General features: G+C 43.8%; 1 protein-coding gene and 1 long non-coding RNA gene across 2 annotated transcripts in view; one reads left to right on the plus strand and one right to left on the minus strand.

The window, feature by feature from the left end:
• LOC106097313 (NACHT, LRR and PYD domains-containing protein 12-like) overlaps window positions 1–20,941 on the minus strand; it is a 73,442-nt gene that overhangs the window by 18,221 nt on the left and 34,280 nt on the right. Inside the window, exon 5 of the mRNA XM_025899326.1 lies at window positions 2,242–2,418. Within this exon, the coding sequence (XP_025755111.1) occupies window positions 2,242–2,418 (177 nt within the window). The remainder of the gene's footprint in view (window positions 1–2,241; window positions 2,419–20,941) is intronic.
• LOC112842623 (uncharacterized) lies at window positions 17,102–17,551 on the plus strand. The gene is made up of 2 exons (XR_003214483.1): window positions 17,102–17,242; window positions 17,451–17,551. It is a non-coding gene; the product is annotated as an uncharacterized LOC112842623 (long non-coding RNA).

Genomic DNA, 20,941 nt, shown 5'->3' on the forward strand with positions numbered 1-20,941 from the left:
GCAGCCGCGGAGCAGAAGCCAGAGGGGTTGCAGTGACGCGCCTGTGAGCTCCGCCGGCAGCCAGCTGTGCCTGAGTGACCGAGCCGTAGGCCGAGAGGCCGAGGGCACTCCACCTCCGAAGTGGCCCGAGTGAGCCCCAGGCTCCAGGCCCCGATAAGCAGCCGCCAAGGAGTGAGCCGGTGTGTACCTGGGCGCCCATCCCTAGACACAAAGAACCACCAACGCACCGATGTCTGAGGGCGTCTGCCACCGGCAGGGGAAGTGGTGGGGGGAGATAGGCCTCCAAACCTTGGAGGGCCTGAGATGTTCCCAGAGAGGTGGCGTCTGATACCCAACCTGACATATAGACACAGACATACAGGCACACACAGATACAAACATCCATTCCCACCCTCATGCTCTCATAAGCAATTACTCCACACTCGACCAACGTGGAGACAGACATAAAGAGACACTGTACACACAATCACACTCCCCAAGCGTACTCTAAGAACCGGATCTAGGTACCCTTGCCCCTGGAGGAGGAAATTGCACCCAGACCCAGGTGGTGTTACCTTTTTCCCTGAGGTGGGGAGAAGCAGACCGCCCCGACTCCGCAGCGGTAGGGAGGCCCCACATACCAGACCCCAGTCGGACGGCCAACTCCTCCTCCTCCTGGCCCCCCCCGCTCCAACAGGCCGCAGAGAAGGGGGGGGTGAGAAGACTCCAAACCTTCCTCCACCCGCTCATATGTAGTGTTGGTGTATGTTTGTTCTAAGGTGCATTTAAAACCCAGGAGGGCATGGAGCTACCTGCCAGAGAGCAGCAGGTAAGCGCATAGCCCCTCCTGCTAGCCCTCAATGTCTACGTGTAGTTAAAATTGAGAGGTGGGCAACGACGCCAGGGGTGAGGTGTACACCCTGATGGTGATTTGGATTCCATATAGCGTGCCCACCCCCAAGATCCTATATGTATGTGTAATGAGAGTGTGAGTAATGTGAATGTCTAAGTTGTGGGATAAAATTGAGGTAGAGGCAGCCAGAAGGGGACAGAGGGGGGGGGATGCCTCCTCTGCACCCTGGTGACACACCCCCACCCCAAGGCCCTGCATGTGTGGGTGATTGTGGTGGAGCGGGAAGCGGGAAGTTTTGGTTGTTTTTAAATTGTGCAGAAATGAAACTACACTAAGCTCAATTATCTGACAGACATTTCATCCCATGTCAGTTTGGCCTCATCCTGGGCCGGATTATCCAGCACACACTCTGACCACAGGCCCAGGGGCCACGCACAGCTGGGCTCCATCCAAGAGACAGGAAACAAACCAACACAATAATAAAAAGCACCATGTGATCTTCTTACATCTTCAAGACAAACATAGTAAAAACATGAGCACATTTGTTTCCTGATAAAATGATGTGACAGGTAGAACAGAGTAAAGTGGTGGTGTTACAGCCTTTCTCCCCTCTGCTGCCGAGGCTGTTAGTCTCTCCCAAACTCAGCTACAGGACTTCCAAATGAATGAAAGCAGCAGAAGTGGCTTTACAAATGAAAGAGGAAGAGGAGAAGAAGAGGAGAGGGAGGCCACCCTGACCATCACTCCAGCTGAAAACATCACACTTCCATTAAAGTTGGTGAGAAAATGTTGAGCAGGATGAGCTGCTGGCTAATCTGGAGGCTGTAGCAGCAGCTCACAGTCACAGTGGATTTCCACTCATGAAAAAGCTCTGGCTGCTTCATTTCTCATATCAGAGACTTTAGTGAAGCTGTACTGTGATGCTTCCATATTCCAGTGAGGCCTCCAGAATGATTTCAGCTGTTCTGTACACACACTGTGTGCCCTGTATGGCTCAAAGTCTCTGCAGCCTGTTTTTATCTGCTATCATCAGATCTTCATCATCCTCATTCACATCCCTCACACACTCTACAGCCTCATCAGCACTGACTTCATCTTCACTGACTGATGGAGCACAACATGAACCTGTGGAGGCTGAAACACTGTCCTGTCAAACATCTCCCCGTCACCACTCCACTTCTGTCAGCCTTTAAATGAACCCTGCTCAAGTCTGTCACTTCTGTTTGGAGCCAAAAGGAAAAACTGTTGTTCAGTCGTTTGGAAAGACACAACATTTCTGAAAGCCCTCAAACTTCTTCACATTTGTCTTCAGACACATCCTGAACATTTAGGAACTAAAGAAAGTTTCAAACATCAATCAAAGACCTGAAATATAGAAAAACAACAACAGACGCAGTCAGTGAACTCACCTCAGAGTCTCCAGTCGACAGTTTGGACTCTCCAGTCCAGCACACAGAAGCTTCACTGCTGAATCCTGCAGGTCATAATTTCTACTCATGTCCAGCTCTGTCAGATGGGAGGGGTTGGACTTCAGAGCTGAGGCCACAACTTCACAGTGAGACTCTGAGAGTCGACACCGAGTCAGTCTGTGATGATAGAAAATATAAAATGTGTTATTATAAAAGCAGAAAATCTGCATTATAAACACAGACTGAATGTATATGAAGACAAAACAGAGTGAGGTCATAATCTGATGAATCTGCTCTTCACATCTGTGCTTCAGCTCCTCTTACTGTGTTTGACATGACACAACGATTGAGTCTCTCTCAGACCTGCAGACTTTAATGAGAATCTTTGTTTGGCTTTAATCTGCAGATGAAGGAGGAAGATGGTGTCACATTTAGGCTTCCATAATGTCCACAGTCTGTCACTGAGGTCTGATCCAGAGTCAGAGTGAAGACACACATTTGGACTGTTTCCTGTTTTGACTCCAGAACATTTTGAATGAGTTCAGCTCAGTGAAGAGTTCCAGCTGGAAAGATGATCTCTGTTTGCTACCTGCTGTCAGGTACGACTGTTCACGTCCACACGCAGGAAAAACCTGCTGACTGTTACCAAACGGAGCAGAAATCTCATCACTGGACAATAATGATGAATGAACTCAGAGCTGCTGATATCAGAGCTGATTTCAGGGGAACTAAACACAGAAATGATTGGCTCATTTTAGCTTTCTGAGCCATTATCTGCTGGTGTGTCGCTAGTTGGCAGAAAATGATTTGTATTCCTGTTCAGGGCTTCAGTGTTTATGAGTCCAGATCCAGGTGACAGCAAGTCAAAATGATGTTACCTGTCTGTGTCCAGCAGCAGCCTGTATTCACTTTGAATATTGTTATAACCTGACATGGATCAGTTTGTCTTTGATTGGTTTGTAAATGTCACTGTTTCCATTGGACCTGAGTGACGGTACAAAGACAGAGAGGGAGAGAAAGGAGAGAGAGGATGGAGACAGCAAAGAGAGAGCAAACACAAACAGGTGAGAGTGGACAGGTGACCAAGGTCAGCAGCCAATCAGAGAGCTTCTGTTTGACCCACAGTCACTGATGATGACTGCACATAACCAAGCAGTGTGTTACTCTGATATCAAATATGGATCCTGCTCTTATAATAATGATCATCAGATGATATTATTGTGTTATTTTGTAGCTGAATACGATGTTTGTGTGATTATCAGTGAAAGAAGCAGTGAGGAGGATGGAGAGAGAGAGAGGACAGAGGGTGAAGTTAGAAACACTAAAAGGATTTTTCATGGATTTCATGGATGATTTGAGTGATTTCCAGCGGGACACTTAAACATGTCAGTGGACGTCCTAAAGAACATATTCACTGATATGAAACGTGTCATTGAACAGGATTAATATCAGTGGAAACATGGTGGAAACAGCTGTGACTGCATGGATGTGACACTCTTGGATTTGGGATCCATGGAGCTGCTGCTGAGTCTGTACAATAAAGGATGGTGTGGAAGGTTGCAGTGTACGGACACAAACACTTTGTGCTTACAATCTGATTTTATTTTCAAAGTTAAACTACTAACCTACACTGATCAGTGATGTTAATGATCACATCTGGACTCACCGAGCCTTTCTGCAGTTCCTCACAGCTGGAATCAGTCTCTGTCGTCCCTGCTCTGATGTGTTGTACTTCTGCAGGTCCAACTCATCCAGAACCTCCTCTGACATCTGCAGCATGAAGGCCAGAGCTGAGCACTGGATCTCAGAGAGTTCCTCTGATCTGTTCTCTGACTTCAGGAACTCTTGGATCTCCTGAAATAATGAGAGGTGGTTCATCTCCATCAGACAGTGGAAGATGTTGATGCTTCTGTCAGGAGAGATTTTATCACTGTTCATCTCCTTCAGGTTGTTGATGACTCTCTGGATGGTTCCTGGACTGATCTCTGTCTGACCCAGCAGACCTACTAAGAGTCTCTGGTTGGACTCCAGACAGAGGCCATGAAGGAAGCAAACAAACAGGTCCAGGTGGCCACTTTTACTCTGGAGGGATTTCTCCATGACTCTCCACAGAAAGACATCAAGTGATTGGAGATCTTTGTTATCAAAAACACTGGAAATCACCTTGATTAAAGATTTTGATTTTAGAAACATCTTCAGCACCTTTGTCTTCCTGTTGGTGTGACAGTGGAACATGTAGACAGCAGCCAGAAACTCCTGAATGCTCAGATGAACAAAGCAGTAGACTGGTTTCTGGAAGATCACACACTCTCTTTTGAAGATCTCTGTACAAACTCCTGAGTACACCGAGGCCTCTGTCACATCCAGACCACACTGCTTCAGGTCATCTTGGTAGAACATGATGTTTCCTTTCTCCAGATGTTCAAACGCCAGCCTCCCCAGCTTCAGAAGAACTTCCCTGTCAGCCTCCGTCAGCTCCTGTGGACTCGTCTCATGTCCCTCATGGTACTTGTTCTTCTTCCTCTTTGTCTGAACCAGCAGGAAGTGTGAGTACATGTCAGTCAGGGTCTTGGGCAGCTCTCCTCTCTGCTCTGTAGTCAACATGTGCTCCAGAACTGTAGCAGTGATCCAGCAGAAGACTGGGATACTACACATGATGTGGAGGCTCCTGGATGTCTTCATGTGGGAGATGATTCTGCTGGACAGCTCTTCATCACTGAATCTCCTCCTGAAGTACTCCTCCTTCTGGGCGTCAGTGAAGCCTCGTACTTCTGTTAGCCTGTCAACACATGTAGGAGGGATCTGATTGGCTGCTGCGGGTCGGGAAGTTATCCAGACGAGAGCCGAGGGAAGCAGATTCCCCTGGATGAGGTTTGTCAGCAGCTGGCTGACTGATGACTTCTGTGTGACATCAGACAGCAGCTTCCTGTTGGTGAAATCCAATGAAAGTCTGCTTTCATCCAGGCCGTCAAAGATGAACAAAAGCTGAGAGACAGCCAGCTTCTCTGCTGTGACCTTCTGTAATGTTGGATGGAAAACATGGAGCAGCTCCAGAAGACTGTACTGCTCATCTCTGATCAGGTTCAGCTCCCTGAATGAAAGCAGAACCACCACACTGACATGTTGGTTCTCCAAGCCCTCTGCCCAGTCCAGAGTGAACTTCTGCACTGAGAAGGTTTTTCCAACACCAGCCACGCCGTTGGTCAGAACCACTCTGATGGGTCTCTGTTGGTCAGGTAAGGCTTTAAAGATGTCCTGGCACCTGATTGGAGCGTCATGGAGGGCGTCCATCTTGGAAGCTGTCTCCAGCTGCCTCACCTCATGTTGGGTATGAACCTCTTCACTCTGTCCCTCTGTGATGTAGAGCTCAGTGTAGATCCTGTTGAGGAGGGTTCTACTTCCTGTTTCATCACTTCCTTCAGTCACACGTTCACATCTCCTCCTCAGACTGATCTTATGTTCATCTAAAACCTCCTGCAGACCAACATCTGCTGAAAGAAAGAAAAACAATGAGACTAAAGAGAAAGAAAACTCTTCAATGTCTGAACAACACAAGAAGTCCAGTTTTCAGAAATGAGTCCATCAGCAGACAGATGTTCAGTCTTACTTTGTACACAGCTGCTCTGACTGGCTGTCTGCAGTGCAGCTCTGCTTCTGGATCTTTCTCCACACTGTGCAGAAGCTCTGATGGTGACACAGAAAAGTCAAAGTGGAGATACTTCTGTACACCTTTGATTAGACTCATTATAAAAAGGAAAAGTTTGAACACAGTCATGTTTCCAGTTCACTGACTTACATTTATTCCATGGACACTCACTCTAACCTGAACCACAGCTACAACCCAACATTGTTGAGGCCTCATCTCCTCCTTTCCTGACTGTAGAGCTTAAATATGCAACAACCAACAAATAAAAGAATTTGGTTTATGTCAGGAGTTTTCCTGTATTGCAACTCAGGTCGGAATAAAAACGCTCAGACAGGTTTAACGTGTACACGGGTGAGACTCAGGGAGACTCGCACCGTGCAATAGTTGTCAGCCTTTTTATTCATAGCATTCTCAGAGACGTACAGGAAGAGTTAAAATAGAACTGTGCAGGCTTCCTGTTGAGTCTGCACTTCCCCATTTAAGTTTAACTGAAAGAGCAAACATATTTAGATAAAGAAACGTACTTTTAAGCATAACATAATAAAAATCCCAAAATCCTGAAATCTTTTGACATTCCCACCTGTTGTTTGATCTTTCCTTCTATATATGTACATAGCAACCACTAACAGTGCATCAGTCTACGGCCACTTGTAGATATTTTTAGCCAAGACATCATAAAATAGTGGGTTTTGTGAGTATGTTATATCCAAGTGTCTGTCTCATTATCATCTTCATCATTCTGTGACAGGGTGATGTAAGCATGAATTGAAGCAGAATAACAGTATTATAACACCAACAAAAACAAGTCCTTTAATCAGCAGGGACTTCCAAGAGCCGCTTAAAAGCCACGTAAGCCAGTCTTCTGTGTTTGCGGCATAGTCTCGTTGTTGTGCATCCCGAAGTTGTCTGAGTGTTTTCAGAGCATCAGTCATGTTCGGTGAGTGCACATTATCTGGAATGTATGTGCAACATGTGTTGTTAAAGAGAATTCTCCTTTCTCGGCTAGAATTATGTCCAATGCTACCCTGTGTTGCATTACTGCAATGCACAGAGCGTCAATCTCCTGATCCCATTCGTCGTTGAATTTACATGAAGCATTCAGAACCTTTTGTCTTTCAGTCCAAAGTTTAAATTCCTCTGGGACATCGGAACCCCATATGGAATCATGCTGCTTGAGGTCTGGGGTGCTTCGTCTTTTCCTTGTTGTTGACGTTGAAGTTGACGTGGCGTCCATGGTTATCTTGAAAGTGTGGTCAGATATGAAAATGGGAGCGCACTGACCTGTCCAATTCCCAGGAAGGATATCCCAGGCCATCCCTTGCACCCAGAAGGTGCCATTTGAGATGTTGCCGCTCTTCACGGGCCCTCCAGGAGCGTGTGTCTGTACTGCTTTGCAGTTGGTGGTGGTGTTTCCCATTGGCGTGGATCCGTTCTCTTGGCGGTAGCATAGGCTGTGGCTCAAAGTCCCATTGTTTCCAAGAAAGACTGGGAATGATTTAGCCTTACTTCTGTGCTTCACTTTCAGGTCAACCCAGAACCATTCGTCACATGTGCCATTTCGCAGTCCTATCTGGAGAGGTTCCTCATGGTTGACCACGATTCCCTGGAATTGATGCCCACGACTGGCGTAGCTTGCGGCACACTTTGCCTGAATTATGTCCTTTCCCTTCGCATACAAGGTGGCGTATTGTGTCGTTGGGGGCATATAGGAGCAAACATAGCAGTCCTTTCTGGGTGTTCTGTCATGTATATATCGATACCATGCGTTGTTCATCTTCTTTCTTTCGGGTGAGTGTTAAGAAACTCACCAGGAGTGCAACATTAGCCACTAGGAGGACGAGTGTCTTCATGATGACCAGACACACCTGTGACCTCTGATGAGTAGACTACTGGCAAGAAGAAGAAGGCGGGGTATACCCGATCAGCCCTCCCTCCACCAATAGATCACCATACAGGAGTTAGGGGTGTCGGCGTCTAAACGTTTAGGTTGTCACTCACTTTTTTGCAGTGGCTTTGATGGATCCAGGACGGTCTTTCTGCTATTTTGCAGGCAGTAGGTGTGGTGAGTAGCACTTGATAAGGACCTTCCCACCTTGGTGAACTCCAATTTCTCCTTTGGAGCACTTTGATCAGGATCCAATCACCTGGTTTCAACCTGCAAGATACTGGAGAGTTGTTTAGAACAATCTCTTTATTTTCAAGTTTCTTCCATGCATTTTCTCAGTCTCTGTTTTATTTCCTAGTGCTTCAGAGACTTTACTGATTACTTCATTAACAAAATGTGTCCCATTGTCTGATCTTATCAGAGTGGGGATGCCATATATTGAAATAAAATGGTTGCACAAACATTTTGCTACTGGCATCTGCTTTTTTTACTGGATAGATTTCTGGCCATTTTGAGATCACGTCTATGATCACTAGAGCATATTCTGAGCCTTGGCATTCATTTAGCTCAATAAAACCCATGTGGATTGTATGAAAAGGATGAGGTGGTGTGCATTATGTTTTTGGCAAATCATGCATGTTCCGACAAATTTCTGAAATCTAATCTACCTACCCCCCCCTCCTGTTGACAATAATGCTGCTGATATGTGTAGGGACTTTGGTAGTATTGGTTTGCTATTACAAGTCACCAAACCACCTTCTAGCTGTGCTCCACCTTTTAACCACTTCTATTGTTCTGTAGTTGGTGCAGCTTTCTGTTCGTTTATAAGCACATCAAGTGGTATTTGCATTGAGGAGTCAGACATTAATGTGTCTGTAGTTTGTTGTGCTGCTGCTTTTGCGGCTTTGGTCTGCGAAGTTATTGCCTTCAGTGACCTCTGAACAAAATGCTAACTGTTTTGGCAATATAAATACTTCCAACAGTGCCTTCAAAAGATTTCCATGTTGCAGTTGGGTTAGGCACGTATGACAGCTGTGAGTTCTGCACTCTGTGCAGAGTGTGAGGAAGTTAGTGCTTTTGCTTCTAAAATTGTGTCTGCTGTGGTTACCGCATAACCTACATAGTTCCACCCAAGGCTACTTTTGGACGCTGAACCGTCTACAAAGATATCAACGACACCAGCCTGTGGGGTGCTGTGAAGGTCAGCGCGTGATACAGCATACAGCAATTCTGATGTGTGACAGTGTAAGCTCATAGCCCACAGCTCTAAAACTAGGCATCAGCAAATCATATGCCCAAATCATTATGTGTCACTGTGATCCACAAGTATGATCACAAATTTGTTTTCCAAACTTACTAAGCAAACAAACAAAAACAAAACAAATTGCCTATGGCATCATCAAGGCTTTGCGTTCATATTAATTGAGTGTAAGCTGCTTTCTTCATTGCAAGTATTTATTGCAATAAGGTTTAATTCATGCATCATATCACTGAGTTCTAAATTCAAACTATCTCCTCACACACACACGGTTTCCTGTCACCGACAGGCACACATTTCCTGTTTCTGCAGACTCTGTCTTTCATTGTATTTATAGTCTAAAAACCCTCTCTAATTCTACTAAAAACAATCTAAATCTCTTGATCTAAAAAAGATACACCTTTATTTCACACACACTTTTAAATTGAGCTCTTTCAGACATCAGGAATCATCACACACACTGCCTTTTCTGTCAAACTTCCACTTGTTCACACACTCTACTATGAACCCTTGTAGTGTTATTATTACTTTTATTACTTTTTTTTTAATTGGGTGTACAAATCACACCCAATCACTCAAAACCTACCACTCACAGCATTTACACAGTTAGAATCACTCAAAATATGCTTTCATATTGTAATGAATTCAAACTCCATTTATACAATTGTAGTAAGCAAAACCAGCATCTCCATGCGCGTCACCGCTCCTCATTAGCTTGGTAGTGTCCACATATTTATTTAATTCAGCTTCTCAATCCTTTAGCTGTTATATACAGGGTTTGGCTCATTAGTTGTTAGTATAGGTCTTCATCTCAACAAAGTCTCATCTAAGATGACAGGTTTACAAGCAGGTCAAGTGTCTCTATGCACCTGATTAGTGTAGTTATTTCCTTATTTTCTTCATCTCCTATATCATTGTACTGAGTTTGAGCAAACCTTAAGCTTGAATCAGACTACTTTTAACAATCTTCCACCTCACATCATAACTGACTGAGGTGCCTCTTCCTATTAATAGTATGTCATTATTAATGTTATCATTGTATTGTTTTTCCTTTTTTATAACAGCAATAGTATATTACAATACACTACTTTACTACTAATATACAATAGTATATTAGTTTATATTTTATTATGTATCCATCACGGGTCTGTGTGAATCTGCAGCTTCACACCTTCCCAAGCTGGAGACATTTTCCTTGGCTGAACAATGACACAGCCGTAATATACCTTATGCATCTCTCTTTTTATTTGATATATTTTTTGTGAATTATCTGGTTTCATGCATTCTATTCATTCTAGGCACGGTCGTCCTGCCAACTATGTTTCATTGTTAATACCAGTTTACAGGTTGTTAACCTTCCTATGATCTCCTATTATCATGCTTATCACTAGATAAGCTCTGCTTTAATTTAAGTTAACCTTAATTTAACCTTTTGTTTATTCCACTTCATTCCACTTTCCATGCTTTAAAATATTACAACTCTTGTGTACGCTTTGTTTTCTTTTTAGCTTCCTTTTCAGTATTTATTTCTGCTTGGAGGGTTTCTTATAGTTTAGTCAATGCATTTTCCCTCCCACATGGGACATTTAGGTTTTCTTTGGATTTCTCCATCTATATGCACTAATTTGTCCGGCTCCTGGACATTTCTTTTCTAACCACTGCTCGTCAGCAGTGAGTTACCCATTTTAATCCTCTTAATTTTAATACTTTACAACTACACAACTGCGGCACCTTCTCTGGCACGAGAATCGAGAGAGGTAGTTGACACGGCCTTCTACTTTCAAGCTGTTCTTGAAAGCGGTGTCACCTTTACGTGATGAAACACGACCTGTTTCTCTCTTTTCACCAGTACTTAGGTGGCCAACAGCAAACAAAATAGTGGAATAGTTCAGCCTCCTTATTGTGCTGTAAAATCAACTTATTCCACCAACAAAAATAAAACAACAACAATACCTTTTCAACGCGCACTACGTCTTACGGACCAGGTTTATCTAAAATAGCTTCCAGCCCCTTTTTCAGGCGAGCGTTTACATTTAGAAATCCCCCTAAAATAGCTTCCAGCCCCTTTTTCAGGCGAGCGTTTACATTTAGAAATCCCCCTAAAATAGCTTCCAGCCCCTTTTTCAGGCGAGCGTTTACTTTTAGGAATGCTACCAACCCCTCTGGGCGAGCCTAGACGTTTTACGCGAGGTGTCTGAGTGTTAATATTCACCTGGTTGCTGATTCACTGCCGGTCTCTCAGGTCTACCTCATCGACCCCCACCGCCGTGGACCACTTTTAAAAACGCTGGCCAGAACCCGAATTCACGCTTCTGGTCTTTATCCTGTACCTGGACAGGAGCTGTCGACAGACTTCAGCGTGGGCTTCTCACGACGTCAGGACTCGATGAGGCTTTCCTGTGGGGTCACACAAAAGTGCTGTGTCCCATCCGGCTCGAAGGACCAAGAAATGTCAGGAGTTTTCCTGTATTGCATCTCAGGTCGGAATAAAAACGCTCAGACAGGTTTAACGTGTACACGGGTGAGACTCAGGGAGACTCGCACCGTGCAATAGTTGTCAGCCTTTTTAGTCATAGCATTCTCAGAGACGTACAGGAAGAGATAAAATAGAACTGTGCAGGCTTCCTGTTGAGTCTGCACTTCCCCATTTAAGTGTAACTGAAAGAGCAAACATATTTAGATAAAGAAACGTACTTTTAAGCATAACATAATAAAAATCCCAAAATCCTGAAATCTTTTGACAGTTTATTTCAAAGAAATTCACACGGTGACCAAGTAAAGTAACCGTAGTAAAGGAGACAACATCCCGTTGATGGTGGGATTATTTGAAAGATTTGAAGCTTTAGTCACGTCACCAAATGCAGTTGAACCACCCGTGGATCCATGTTTGACCATTCTACCACTCTGAGCTCTGCTTTTTAATCATTTTATTATTATCATCATTCATTCATTCATTCTTTGGAGGGGGGCTATTTCCTAATGCCGCCCTAATAAGGTGATGTTCAAGAGGAAATATAACAGAAACTCTTTCAGTGTTATTCATGAATAAATTAACAGATAAACTGTGAAGAAGAAATTCAACTGAGATTTAAAGGAGAGAGTGAGAAATTTGATCATCAATTTCAATTTCTTTATTGTCCCACAAGGGGAAATTAGTTTAGCAGCAGGATATAAATAAACAGAACAATACTATAAAATGATAATGACAATAATAGTGATAGAAAGTCCAAGGAGAGTTATTTGCCATTGAGGAGACAAGATGCAGTGGGGATAAAAGAGACCTGGAGTCTTTTAGTCTTCCTCACAGGAACTCTAAAACGGCGGCCGGAAGGCAACAACTCAAACTCACTGTGAAGTGGATGGTTCAAACAATTAATAATAAAACGAGCCTTTCTAAGCACATTTCTACTGTAAATGGCCAAAAGTCCATCTTGCCAGCGCCCTGAAATTTTGCTAGCAGTTTTTACCAGAAGTCCCAACCGATTCTTATTCTTCACCGTCAGGTTACCAAACCAGGCAGCGATACAAAAAGACGTCACAGATTCGATAAAACTTCTATAAAACAAAGACAACATCTCAGATGAGACATTAAAAGATCTCATTTTCCTTAAAAAGAACAGTCTTTGTTGAACTTTTTTAGTAGTGGCATCAGCATGAGATTCAAAACACAGTTTATGGTCAAGTACCACACCTAGATATTTATAGCTCTCAACTATCCCAATATCGGCAGTTTTAATGATAGTGGGTGATGAGCTATAAGAGGACTTCCTAAAATCAATAATCATGTCTTTAGTTTTTGACACATTAAGTGACAGGAAGGACTCATCACACCAATTCACAAAATCATCTACAACCTGTCCATGGCCTGACTCGTCCCCCACTAGAAGACTGACGATCACTGTGTCCTCAGCAAACTTCAGGATGTGTCTGTTCGTGAAATTGCTGCGACACTCATTTGTGTACAGAATGAACAGAAGGGGAGAGAGGCAGCAACCCTGGGGTGATCCAGTAGAGGAGGAGAGCACATCAGAAAATACATGATTCACCCTCACACATTGTGACCTATTAGTCAGAAAGTCTGTCACCCAGCCGACCAGACTAGTGTCAAGCTTGAAATGATTGTAAAGCCTGTCAGCAAGTAAGAAGGGTTGAATTGTATTAAATGCTGATGAAAAGTCAGCAAATAATAATCTTGTGTGGGTGTGAGGGGCCTCAAGATGCTTATACAAGAGATGCAGGAGTGTGACAGCAGCATCCTCCACACCTCTTCCTGCTCTGAAGGCAAACTGGAAGGGGTCAAGATGGTGTTCAACATGCATTAAAATCTCCTTCTTAATTATCTTCTCAAATGACTTCATCACTAAAGAAGTCAGAGCCACAGGCCTAAAATCATTCAGTACCTTAGGAGAACTGCCCTTAGCAACAGGAACAATGACAGCATGTTTCCAAATCTTAGGTACTGTCTGTAGCTCTAAAGACAGTGAGAAGATATGGTGAAAAATCCCACTCAGCTGATCAGCACAAGTTCTCAGTACCTGTCCACAGATGTTGTCAGGTCCAGGACTCTTGCTTTTAGTGTGTCTAAAAAGATCAGCTACCCCCCTCTCATCAATACAAATTGATGGGAGAGTGATAGTCTTTTCCCTCAGTGTGCTGGTCTGCCTAGAACAGTCAAAGTTCTCAAAACGAAGGTAAAAACTGTTAAGACTGTCTGCCAGATGTTTGTCAGAGGTAAACCCCTCTAAGGTAATATTACTTTTACCTTTCGTCTGTAGCCCTGCCAGAGAAATTTTTCTCTTTGGCTCTCAGCGAAGGCGGTTGCACTCTCCTCCTCTCCTCCTTACCCTTATCTTCCCGGCTTAGCTTCTGTGTCCTTTTCTTGTCTTGTGTGCATTACTTTCGCTGGAACAGTCTCTCACTGTCGTTCTCTAAAACCTAAAGAATTATGGATTTGATCAACTGGTCTCTGAATGCTATTGACACCCTTTTCTCAACGAGAAGTCTGGGCTCGGGAGAGCCTGAGTGCCCTGGAGGGACTTTCCCTGCCGGATACACGATGGACGGGTGGCAGACCTGGAGGGTCGTGTGCCTGGTGGGACTGTCGATCGAGGACGCTGAAGATATCTACCTATTCGGAACCATGATAACAGGGTTCTTGCTGATTGGAGCTGGCCTGGGCCTGATTTATCGGAGAAATAAGAAAGCGGAACCAGCTGTTCAAACCCCCCCAAGGCTGCCCGCTGGAATTGAAGCGATGGGATGAGGCGCGACCTCTCACAACGAATGGAGCATGGTCAACACCTTGGAGACGCTTACAGCTGCTGTGAAGGCTCAGAACAACACCATTGAGCGTATGGGGGGATACATCAGAGAGAGGCCTGCTCAAAATGAGACCCTTGAGCGACAGTTGGATCACATCGCAGAACGGATCACTGCAGCTGTGAGGTCTCAGAATCAAAAGAATGACAACAACACGGAGCAGAAGTTTGATACCATCATGGGGAGGCTCGCGACTCTCCAACGGGAGATTGAGAGACCAGTGTCGGAGTGTTAAAAGAGCAGCTTGACATTCTCCTGGCCTGCTCACATGAAAAATCAACAAAACCAATATCGAAATGCGGATATCACCACGGCGCCAGCTGCAGGCCCAAGGCTGGAGCCGAACAACTACTCCCCGATAACGACTGTGATGACTATTCTTCCCATTCCTTGCAAGGCCACCTGGATTGGCTGGAGGACTGTTTACTTAGCCTGATAGGGCGAAGGACAGTGTCTCCACTGAACTATGGACACGCAGACACATACACTTACACTGATTAGCACTCACTGATCCCCCTCCCAACGTCTTCGATGCTTACCTCCCCCATGATGTGGACATCGGGTCAGCTGGCGGCGCAGTTTGCAGCAGTCCCAGATCAGATGTGCACACTGTGTTGATTGTGTTATGATATCCCCTACCCAACCCTGTGGCTTGTCATGTCTTTCATAATGTTGTGCTGCGGTTATTCATGTGCTTTTTTGTGCAGAGGAGTTTTTTTTGTTTCCTGCTCCCGTGCTGTCCTGCCATGGAAGCACAGCATGAGAGGAGGTCTCTTTTTTTCCTCTTGTACTCTCCCTTTGTTGTGTACATTTCAGTGTTCTTTTCTGTAACGCTACCGATCTCCGACTTGTAACCCCAAGTGATGTCTGTGTAATGTGTGTAAGGTCGGGGGGGGGGGGGTCCCAATTCACTGCAGGGCAACCTGCTTGTGACAAATAAAGCTGTTTCTGATTCTGATTCTGATTGTTTTCATACCAAGCCAAGCTCTTTTGAGGTTGTTACTGCGGACTTCTGCCTCAATCTTATTTCTGTACCTCATCTTGGCAATCTTTATTGCAGCCCTCACCTCCTTCCTCAATATTCTCATAGTGGGAACGTCTCCCTCGTTAAAAGCAATTTTCCTTTTAAGAATCAGATCCTTAATATCTTTAGAGAACCACGGTTTGTCTTAAATTCTCTGACTGGAACCACAGAGTCTTTGCAAAAAGAGATGTAGCTACACACCACATCAGTGAGTTCATCCAAATCAGAAGTGCTCTCTTGAAACAAGGACCAATCAGTGCAATCAAAACACCCCTGAAGGGCAACACAACTATCTTTTGTCCAGACATTAGTCCGCTTCACACAGGCCTTCTCCCTCCTAATCACAGATCTGTAAGCAGGGAGGAGATGAATAACATTGTGATCTGAAGAACCTAGCGCAGGTCCGGCTACAGACTTATATGCCCCCTTAATTGGTCCATAACACAAATCCAGCGTTTTGTTATGCCTTGTAGGACAAGTGACATATTGAAAGAAATTGTTCAGTGATTTCTTAAGATTACAATTGTTAAAATCACCAAGAATAAAATTAGGAGCATCCAGTGAGAGAGTCTGCAGATTGTGTATCACTTTAAAAATGGCATCGGCAGCAACTTTAATGTCAGCTTTAGGATGAATGTAAACAACAGTGACAAAAATTTGAGGGAACTCCCTCGGTAAGTAAAAAGTCCTGACAGATACTGAAAGGAGCTCGATGTCAGGAAGACACAACCGCTCCCGCACAGTAAAGTTATTGCACCAGCCCTGGTTGATATACAAACATACCCCTCCTCCGTGAGATTTGCATGTTACTTCACAGTTCTGATCCAATCTCACAGGGGTCCCAAAGCCGCTGATTCGCAGTGAAGTGTCACTGCCCATATCGGTCAGCCATGTCTCGGTAAGCGCCATCAGACAAGCCTCCCTGTATTCCCGTAGATGAAGCACATTTCCTTGTAATTCATCCGTTTTGTTCCTAAGAGATTGGACATTGGCCAGAATCATAGAAGGCAGAGGGACACGATTCTTCCTCCGAAGTTTTCTTACACGCTGACGCACGCCGCCTTTCTTTCCGCGTTTTCTCAAGCGGCGGGGCTTTCCAAAATTAGTCTTTGACCGGGCAAACAAATCCTCACCAAGAATCACATCTGTCCGAGCATTAGAAGAGTCGTACATAGACAAACAGGACCACCGTAAACCAAGTAGTTCCTCGCGTGTATAAGTGATTGTCAGTGAGAGTGAATGACTCCAGGTGAATATTGCCAACAACAATAAAACTAAGGTGTAGAAGATCTCCATCTCGGCAAAAAGTTAAAACCACGATTAAGAACAGAGTTAAAACAAAGTTAAAAACAAAAAGAAAAAGAAAACGCCAGTAAACACCTGCTGCAGGTTGCCACAAGAGCAGCGCCCATCAGAGAATGCCCATCCATCCTCATAATCCATGTTCATCAGTATCTGCTGTGACCATCCTGCAGTAATAACTACAAGTCTACATTTCTGCGACTGTTGATCAATCACAGCAGGAATCTGAGCTCATCTCTGCACACAGAGCAGCTTCAGCTCTGGGATAAACTGCTCGCTTCACGTCCTTCTCAGCTCACAGACACTCATCCTCATATTTTCCTTTAACATTTGATGGTATAATTCATCTGAGTTTACACTTTATCTGCATAAATACAGAAAAACAGACCCAAACACCATAAACCATCAGTTTCACCATGTAGAATATATTGTTGTTTCCTTGCTTTTAATCCAGAGAAAAACTCTGATTTTGATTTTCTCTGTTCTCTTTGCCACAGCCCATCCCAGCAGCAGCTGAAGCAGCTGACTGTCACAACACTGAATAACACTTTAGGAGGAATTTCAGAGGTCAGTAAAGCTCCAGTTTCAACATCAGTTAATTCATCATAGTTCATCATAAATGTTAACCTGGCTGGCACACATGTTAATGTTAGCCATTTAAATATTAGCAGTTAGCTGAGGCCACAAGAAGAAGAGGCCCTAGAAGAACAATGGATGATAAGATTAGATTTTCAAGACTAGGCAGAGACGTGTTTTCCTTTACTGTCTCTTACAGAGGAGGGAGCAGATACCAGACGAGGTCACGGAGGTACGGGGAGGATTCGCAGCAGACAGCGAGACTGCCACGTCCATGCGAGAGAGCGATGGCTACGATAATCTCTGTTTTTGTCTCACTATATAATGTTGTACAGCCCATTTGAGGGTTATCCTCTCTGTGGACCAGATGCTTGATTTCACACAGAGGTCCACCAACTCAATTTGATCAGTTATGGAACGATTTACCTCGACAGGCTCCTTCACTCGCTGCTTTTAAACCTCCTTTAAAACACACTTTTACTCCCTGACCTTTGACCCAGTGTGACATGTTGACTCACTACCTCAGAAAGCTTAAAAATAGTCTTTTTGTTTTTTGGTGCTGCCTAAAAGAACCGTAAAATATCTGTCCTATATACAGTTATGTTCATATATTTTTGTACTACATCAGGAAACTCAAAAATATAGTTTGTAATATTTTAATCCTTATTTTTAAAACTGTTTTTGTCATTTTTCTTCTCCCATTGCATCAAAAATCATTATTTACACTGAATAAATGAGTCAGCAGCTCTCTTACATTGTTGCTGCAGGTTCATTACTGAACTCTAGAGGTATTCCTTTGGACCGGTCACTCCTCACAGACACACAGCTGGATGCTGCAGATTCTGCTCCATCCTTTTCCTCCATCTTCTTGATGTCAGGGTGGAGTTAGTCTGAGAGGTAAACACACACACTCAGAGGTGCTGTTGTTCTGGAAGCTGTCATGTAATTAATATATTCTTAGTGCTTATTTTCTGATTATATTGTTTTATGTACTTTAATAATGAAGGTTTGTAAAGCAAGGCCACTTTTGACTCACAAACTAAGTGCTCAGCCAGACTGAAAAACAGGAAGTTAGTGTAGAGCTATACAAGCATATTAATAAATACAGGAAGCCAGACAGAAAAAGAGGAACTAGTAACATATAAGGAGTTGTTGAAACTGTGTGACGTGTAAAGTACCAAAATAACACCTATATGAGACACATTTTTAGATTCTAATGTTAGAGATCCTGCAACTGCCGTTGGGCTGTGCAGGGCTCTCTCTTCCGGAAGATGATTGAATAAAGAATTATAAATGTTTTGACCACTCTGAGTCGGGTTTTCTCTGTTCTATCATGGGGATCAAAGAATCGGGTTTAATACGGCACAGCAGAGGAGCACTTTCTCTAACACACTGATTCAGTTCCACTGACACAAGGACACACACAGGAAGGCACACACACACAAGCCTTTATAAGAAACAACATAATCATCTGCGCTTGTCAATCCAAGTCCTTAGCCCATGAGCCCGCGGTATCACACCACAGATATTCCCTTACTTTGAAAAAATAAAGACAGTTTTCAGAACAGACCTGATGTTTATGCTACAGCCTGTTTACCAATATAATCAATATCAGATATCAGAGCAACAGAAACCTCGGTGATCAGGACGCTGGGACTGAGAACAGGAAGTGGCTCAAACGTCACAGTTTCATGACGTCAGCCTAAACTCCACTCACGGAGTTTCTGTCGCCATTGTAGTTTTTAAAGTTCCGTGATGAAGGCGGGTCTTTCTGTGAATCCGCACGCTCATTGGCTAATAGCTCGAGATTGACACATCGTTATCCAATGAGCGTGCGGGAACTTCCGACATAAAGTTGTTTCCTTTGAAAAACAAAGTCTGATTATTTTTGGCTCCACTGACGGAGCCTGTTGTTCCCGCCACAGAGACACAGTAATGTCAGAGCGGTGTTAACACTCACCCTGCCTCAGCACAGCTCTCACTCTCCTCCTGCTCTCTCACACTAAACGGAGGCTCAGCTAAACTCACTTCCTCTCTACTTACAGGAAACCAGCGCTCAGAGGAGCCGACCGGCCTCACGTTTCACCCACAGACACGAACAGCGTGGAATTATTTTATGTCATAAGAAGAAACATATTCATGTTAACACTCACCTGCCTCAGCTCCACCTTCCTCCTCCTGCTTTCACTTTCACTACTGCGCCCTAAACACAGAGGATGCTGGGACTTGTAGTTTTTTCCTTCCGGTGTGGTCTTCCTCTTTGTTTGTTTGTGTTTGTGTTCAAGTTATTTCGATCATGTAAGCATCAACAGAACACGTGAAGCCACACAGAGTTTGTATGTCGAGGTGGGTAGGAGGGTTTGAGGGTTTGGGGAGGGGTCAGAGGGAAAAGGTCTCTCAGTCTGGACAATCCACATTGATGGCGTTGCATCTTTCAACGTGTTTGTGGGTCGATTTGGATGCTCCAGGTGTGAGAGCAGCCACTCAGCCTCTACTGCAGATGTGTGTCACAAGTTCATCTAGTAGTAGGCTATGGCACTTGGCCACAGGTGGCAGCAGTGGACTGGCCTCCATTGGAGACTGCTCCAGCTGCTATGTGATAGTCCAGCTGCAAACTGAAGATCATATGCAAGTTTTGGAAATTAAACTGTACAATATAAAGCGCCTTGAGGCGACTGTTGTTGTGATTTGGTGCTATATAAATAAAATTGAATTGAAATTTAGAATATTTATATTTATAGAAATATAAATTCAGGTATTAAATTGCGTTCTTATGAATTCTTTTGGCGACAGAGAAAGACTTCCGACTCAGAGTGGTCAAGTTCAAAAAATGATCTTTATTGTACATTTCTGGAAATGGAGACCTGTACCCACTAACACACGCTCAGGTCTGAAAGCATTAGAAGCCAGAATGGGTAACATAGTTCTGCTATAGGTCGCACACAGACACACACAGTTTCCATCAAAACAACTCCGTCTGCTCTGACTAATGTGTGTGTTACTTAGTTCCGCTTTTTCTGTCTGGTTTCCTGTATTTTATTAATATGCCTCTGCAGCTCTGCACTAAACTTCCTGTTTTTTAACCTCCCCTTACTAAAGCCTCTGTTGCTAGGCAACCTGTCACCCTCTGACCTAGTTCTCTCTCACAGACTTTATTACAAAGTACAAAAAACAATATAATCAGAAAATAAGCACTAAGAATATATATTTATTTGGTAACAGTCTCCCCCTTTTGAACTCATTTCATGAGTTAACCTAATTAACTGACTCCCTCAATAACTACTGTGAACTAAAAACAGATATAATTAACTTTGTCCTGGTAAAAAGGTCCAACATTACTTTTGTCACTCTATGGAAACGATCTCTACACAGTTAACCCGTTTCCTCACTTCATTGTCCCTTGAACACTGTGTTTGGGCAATTTACATAACATAGAAATCCTACAAACTATTCCTAAACTCCCTCTCATTACTCTTCATTACTTTACGCTCACATTATAACCTCTGTCTAACAAGCTTTTAATCTTTTTTCAATCTAAACAACACATTTTCTGAGAGGTTTGGGTCCTGGATTTTCACCAACCCCTTCGTGGTTTTGCTGTGGTTCTGGAATCTTCTCCTGTAAAGGACAGAAAAGGAAAACACCTCTCTCTGCTACGCCTCAATAATCTAATATGTTCATCGATTGTTC

The sequence above is a fragment of the Oreochromis niloticus genome, linkage group LG3, assembly GCF_001858045.2.
Source record: "Oreochromis niloticus isolate F11D_XX linkage group LG3, O_niloticus_UMD_NMBU, whole genome shotgun sequence".
Lineage (NCBI taxonomy): Eukaryota > Metazoa > Chordata > Actinopteri > Cichliformes > Cichlidae > Oreochromis > Oreochromis niloticus.